Consider the following 6541-nt stretch of genomic DNA (forward strand, 5'->3'; position numbering starts at 1 on the left):
ACTTTTTATTGCATATTTGTATTTCCCCAGAGCAATGCACCTAAAATTAACCAGCAGCCGACAGTGTTATCTTTGGCTGGTCTCCCTGAGATCAGTGATCTGTTTCCCGTATGGCGCTACTGAGGGTGTAAAGGGACTGATGCATCCAGAGTTCCAGTTTGCTCAGAAAGTTGTTGCATTATGGACAATCTCACCATTGCCTACTGCAAAAGTTATTTGTGCACTTTTATATGTATATTTAATATTATTATGATATAACACTTTCTGTGCCTTAACCTTTTGTGCAAACCTTTTTCTGCAGGTGTTACGCTGTGGACGGCTTTTCTCATGCGGGGGAGTATGTGGTTTCCTACCACTGGGTGTTTCGTGTTCTAGACCTGTCGCAAAAGCTTTCTCTCTATGTTCAGTGGTGATGAAGGTAGCATTCTCTAGTCTCACCACTAGATGTCAGTAATATATATATATATATATATATATATATATATATATATATACGCTCTTATGGATTGCACAGCTGTAGATGACAAAGGGTTACTGTTTCTTATGTATTATGCACTTTTGTCGTCCAATTGAGATGCTCTTTCTTCCTGAACCTTTCACTTTTCTTCTTTATCTCCGACACATTCCTTTCCACCACTCACAGGGTAGTTTACTTAAAGTGACACCATCACCTTCTTTTCGTATTCTGACTTCTCTACACAGGTGTAAAAGGTAAATGTAGCAGTTTTCATACCTTATTTTATATCAGACGTCATGGTGCTTGTTCAAGTAAAAAGTGATCTTTATCAACTGCGGATTGTGCTGAGTGGGCGGGGTGCCAATTAGCCCCACCCACAGCACCACAATTGACCCCGCCCCTCCATGATGTCATAAGCTAAAGCTTTGGCTATCCAGGCATGAGGGGAATGGTAGTTTTGTAACAGCTGGAGGGCCCCATCCCTGCTGTAAAGTAAAACTTATAAACTTATTTTTATAAATTGGTATTTATCCTTTCTCCTCCCAACTCATGAAGAAGCTTTCAAACAGGGGTCCTGGGAAATGTATTTTACAGTATACAATAAAATATTCACGGGGGTGTTTTTTTGTTTTGTTTTTGTGTGTAAGTTTTTTTTTTCTTTTTCTTTGCCATCTTCTCCACCAGACATGGCACCCCTGGTAGATTCTCATGGAAACCCTTTAGATAATCACTTGCTTAAGGTGTCAAGTGTAAGTAAGTAAAAAATATAGTAAATTATTATTGAGAATAAAACCAATTTATTGAAAATAGAGGGAATACGACATTTGGGTATTTAGTAAGCAGCAATAGTCTGATCCAGCCAGGATCTCAGGGCGGTAACTCTAGCGAAAACTGTAGGAGAAGAAGTAGAACAAATAGGATTTCCCCAGGATACAACACCAGCCAAGGTCCAAGCTCCATTTCTCTGGCATACAAGAGGCCCACCAGAGTCCTCCTGAAAATTAGAAAAAAAGTAGCATATATGTATAAATAAAATCTCTAGTCTATTGCTTATGTTAGGATCACAACAGCTTCTTTACATGAGCTCCAGTATACTGGGAAACATCTACAGATCTGTCACACAGGGGGAGTCAGATGCAATAGCTACATGTGATCGGGGAATACATACACATATAGGAGACCTGCAGATGTTATGGCTCCTCTGATACTGACCCATATAAATGATATGTTCACTACACATGAATAATAATAATAATAATAATAATAATTATTATTAATAATAATCTTGCTGCACCTGCCAGCACTTATTGCTTCCAGTGATACATAGAAAGGTCTATCAGTAATGGGATTAGAGTAAGGCTATGTTCACACTATGTATATTTCAGTCAGTATATTTCAGTCAGTATTGCAACCAAAACCAGGAGTGGATTAAAAACAGAGAAAGGATCTGTTCACACAATGGTGAAATTAAGTGGATTAAGCCATATAACAGTAAATAACTGCCAATATTTCAATATAACAGCTGTTGTTCTAAAATAACAGCAAATATTTGCCAATAAATGGCAGCCATCCACTCAATTTCAACATTGTGTGAACAGATCCTTTCTGTGTTATCAATCCACTCCTGGTTTTGGTTGCAATATGAGGACCACAATACTGACTGAAATATACTGACTGAAATATACATAGTGTGAACATAGCCTAAATGTGATTGTTGTTCTTGAACCACATCTGCAATTTCATGTAACTTTTCAGGATCCTCTGCTGTATGTACATCTGAAGTAACACTATATCTGGCCATAACATAACTTGTATGTGGTATTTATACCTGTTTTATCCTCTGATGGATTAATTTCTAATTCTCACTTATTCCTGATTTACTGAGCGGACACTAGCTGTTATGATGTCCTCCATACACTGCACAAATTTACATAAGAGCGGATCCTGCTTCACTTTGTCTCTATTGTACACACTCAGAAAGGGCAGCAGCATGGAGGACAATACAGAACACTTCTGTACAGCTGTGAGTTCAGCACTGGGGGAAGTGTAACTCTTACTACATCTAATCAGTATCTCTCACCCTCCCCTTTATATATATTTTTGTTTAGCTGACCTCGATATGGACTTGAGCAGTTTATGAAGTAGCCTTATAAGAAAATGTTAAGAGGCATTTCTTACAGTTTCTTGTACTATCAATGTAAGTGCAGTTTGCTGTGACTGTGGGGCCTATTCAGATTAGTCTGCAATATCTGGAAAATTGTGAGTAAAGTAGATAATAGACAGGACATACCTTGCAGGATGAGGCTCCAGATGCTCCGGCACAGATCATGCTGCTCTGGATTGCTGGATCTTTGCTTCCGAAGTGTTTCTGACAGTCAGTATTGGTGAGAAGAGGCAGAGCCACCTGCTGCAGTTTGCTTGGTCTTGTTTGTGCTGAAAGTCAAAATAACATTGAGGTTGACCTACATATTATGTCTGGGATTCTGCCAATCAAGGTGACGTCATGTTATATCCAGCTTGGTATATTACAATTACTTACCTACACCATTTATGTATCCCCATCCAGTAGTGACACATCTCTCCCCTGCACTGAATACATCAGCACTAGCGGCAATGCACACAGGGGACACACGAGCGGTGATAGTAGCAGGGCTGCTCAGCTTCACAAGCGCAATGTCATTTGTAATGGTTGAAGGATTATAGCCGGGGTGGTTGACGACCTGTGAAATAAATCTGCCTTAAAATCCCTTTATGTAAAAATTTTATTTGTGAAAAGAAATTCAGAACCTGTCTGTAGTGTTTCCGCTTACCCGAGCAATGGATTTAGTCTGAATAGGCTCAGCAGAGGAGGAGAAGTCATATTCACCCAGAATTACACGTTCAGAGGTTCTGTATATAGAGATGTACAACCATGTTAGCTGCCTCAATAAGTTCTCATGTTTTATATTGATGAGATGTACAGAACTCCAGTGTCATACATATATACCATGTATACCATTTACAGCTGTTATGAGCGTATTCACTTTATTTATGTATGGATAATAATGTTCTGTTGTGATCATTGTGATTTCTGCACTGTTGTTTATACAGCAGGAGTTACACAGCGGATTTGCTTTCCGTTCAAAGAATCAACATGTAAATTCTTTGGGCAGATTTCGCTTGAGAAATCCTATAGAAGTCATTGGGGCTTTGAATTTCCGCTTTCCGCTCACATTCTACTCGAACACTGCTTAAATTTTGCTCAAAATCCGCACCTATTCCGCCAGAGCTGAAGAGGAAATTTCAAGCAGAAAACTTTTCTCTTTAGTTCCTCGCCTGTTCCTCAGTGAGAACAAACCCTTAGTGAATATGTTCTCCTACTGCTATACTATATACTTGTTCAGTGTCTGAACCTCTAATGCACATCATTGATATATATGATGTCAGAATCCATATACTGAATACCACAGAAAGTAAAAAAGATAACATGCTGAAATCCTATAACACTTGGTAGGATGCTATACATCTTTTATCGGCCAACTTGTGGAGGTCCCAGCAGGCAGCATGTGGGTGTCTGACCTCCCCAATCCCTGTCTAGTCGGTCTTCTCTATGGCCCAGAGGGATTTCAGAAGATCTTTACTATAGTATATATGATACATGACTTACCTGACATCACAGTGAGCAGCAGTGAGAACCCAGAGATCGCTGATCAGAGAACCACCACAGTAGTGGGCTCCAGTGCTGGTCTGTAGATGTGTAATAAAAACCATCAGAACAAGGTTCAGCTTTAATCTCATTTTTCTATTGTTTTATTCATCTTTATAGTTCTTTAATCAGACATCTTCTATATAAGAATTCCCAATACACTAGAAAACATACAATAGTCCCCAGTGATGCTCATTGAGAAGTCTATTAACAGTCCACAGTCTCGGAGTAGTTATATCCTGGCAGTATTGGGTAGCATTGTATTTCTGTAGTAAGTAATCCCCAGCTGCCACTATTCCAATGGTGCCCGGGTAACTATTTATCTTGTAATAATTATTTAAAGCGGTTATCCCCTTTCTTTCAAATCAACTGGTTTCAGAAAGTTATATAGATTTGTATTTTACTTCTATTTAAAAATCTCAAGTCTTCCCATACTTATTAGCTGTCGTATGTCCTGCAGGAAATGTTGCTTTCTTCTCAGTCTAACACAGTGCTCTCTGCTGACATCTCTGGCCGAGACAGAACTGTCTAAAACAGGAGCAAATCCCCAAAGATAACATCTCCTGCTCTGGACAGTTCCTGACATGGACAGAGGTGGCAGCAGAGAGCACAGTGTCAGACTGAAAAGAAAACAACATTTTCTGCAGGACATACAGCAGCTGATAATTATGGGAAAACAAGAATTTTTAATAGAAGTAAATTAGAAATCTTTATAACTTTCTGAAACCAGTTGAGTTGAAAGAAAAAGATGTTTGCTTGATAACCCCTTATAATCCAAGATGAAAGAACAAGGTACAAGCTCCTTCTGTGATCTGTAGACATGTATATAGCTATATAACCAAACACACTGCCTAATACTTCCTTATAGTATCAGCATTGTAATACATGGAGGATACAATGTTAGTTTCCTGAAGACAATTACTCTATGGAGCAGATCTACATAGGATTGAATTTCACCTGCTCAGTCTACTTTGTGTTATGATTGGCGGCCATAGTGAGTGTCAGAAATCTCCTACATGTCTGTTCTCTATTTTACTTTCATATAGTGGATATTAAAATAAGTAAATTATTCAGTATATAAGATCCCAGTACATTACCTGCACAGACACCTGCCATGGCCAAGACCCAGAAACTGCATCCTCACCATTCACAACCCTGGCATAACCAGAAATGACTGGTTTGATGCTTGGCACACCACAACCTGAGGAATAAGTACATAATAGCTATCAATGGAAGGAACTAGTCATCTCCATAATATATTATAATACTGAATGCCTCTACTTACCATAGCTGCCCCCTAACAGGACAAAGCAGGACAAAAGCCACAGAAATGCCATAGTGAGAAGTGGAGGATGAACGGGATTTGTGCAGCTTATATATCCACAAGTAGCCAATCACACATAGAGCTTTACTAGAGATAGGAGCGTCCATGTTCTTATCACACAACCTTGTACTGATATAGAAAATGTCGAAATGTGGAGGTAGAGGAAACTATGTGTGTGTGAGACAGGTGTTACCAGAGGAGCGGGACGTCATTGAATTTACCAAGACTTGTATCCTCATGCAACACCTCCTGTCAGTGGTGCCCTGGAGAGTAGTGAGGGCCTTGTTGTTTCCAGATCATGGGGGCTGGCCACTCGGGTGACAGGGGGAATCAGGCGGTGTGTTAAGTATTCTATAGACCAGGATCAGACCTGGTGAGAAGTGGGTATTGGGAGATATGATGGGATCTGAGCACAGAGCTGGAGACACGGCCGACTCAAGGTGATGTCTGGTGGTCATGTGCCCTCTGTATCTTCAGTGGGCAGGGTTATAATTTGCTAACCTAAACCATTGAAGGGACGGATAACACATGAGCCACATCTCGAAAGGAGCAAGACAGAGTTAACTCTTTTACGCTCATCCTCTTTTGCATCGGGGGTGGAGGGGGTCAATGGGGGGTAGCCAGGAGAAATTGCTTCAAAACGGCTTAGAACAGGTAATTACTTGCTTTGAGCAATATATAGAGCTGTCGGGTCGGCTATTTAACAATGCAAAAAATTTGGGGGGGAAGAATACCCCTTTAATGTTATTTCCCTGCCCCACAAATCCTTGTCTCCAGGCCTATATTTTACTGGTCTTAGAAACAGCTCATTGACCATCATTGTTGTTCGCAGTGGGCTACCTGGCCAGGAGTGGCATGTCCCCCCCCCCCACTCCCGAGTATACTGGCACAAGGCTTTGCAGAGAGCACTAACTTGAGTAGGTTAAGGGACTGCAATATACAGAGCTGTCGGGTCGGCTATTTAACCCCTTCGTGCTGCAGCTAGTTTGGGCCTTAATGACCAGGCTAATTTTTCAAAATCTGACCTTCTCACTTTATGCGCTTATAGCTCAGTGATGCTTTAACGTATGCTAGC

General features: G+C 40.4%; 1 protein-coding gene across 1 annotated transcript; it reads right to left on the reverse strand.

The window, feature by feature from the left end:
- Positions 1-1289: 1289 nt before the first annotated feature.
- LOC138789231 (chymotrypsinogen 2-like) lies at positions 1290-5575 on the reverse strand. Its single transcript, XM_069967840.1, has 7 exons — positions 5428-5575; positions 5240-5343; positions 4104-4183; positions 3268-3346; positions 2997-3177; positions 2748-2890; positions 1290-1451 (listed from the first exon to the last, which is right to left on the reverse strand). The coding sequence occupies exons 1-7, from the start codon at positions 5477-5479 to the stop codon at positions 1290-1292; spliced, it is 801 nt and encodes a 266-aa protein (XP_069823941.1). The 5' UTR covers positions 5480-5575.
- Positions 5576-6541: the final 966 nt, after the last annotated feature.

Source organism: Dendropsophus ebraccatus, chromosome 4, assembly GCF_027789765.1.
Source record: "Dendropsophus ebraccatus isolate aDenEbr1 chromosome 4, aDenEbr1.pat, whole genome shotgun sequence".
Taxonomy (NCBI): domain Eukaryota; kingdom Metazoa; phylum Chordata; class Amphibia; order Anura; family Hylidae; genus Dendropsophus; species Dendropsophus ebraccatus.

What these genes read in the sequence shown, in the direction of transcription:
- LOC138789231 (XM_069967840.1), bottom strand. Translation starts at nt 5,479, where the DNA reads ATGGCATTTCTGTGGCTTTTGTCCTGCTTTGTCCTGTTAGGGGGCAGC. An exon ending in CCTGTTAGGGGGCAGCTATG is followed by an intron (nt 5,344 to 5,427) that starts GTAAGTAGAGGC and finishes CTTATTCCTCAG; the next exon opens with GTTGTGGTGTGCCAAGCATC. An exon ending in CTGGAGCCTCATCCTGCAAG is followed by an intron (nt 1,452 to 2,747) that starts GTATGTCCTGTC and finishes TCTAATTTTCAG; the next exon opens with GAGGACTCTGGTGGGCCTCT.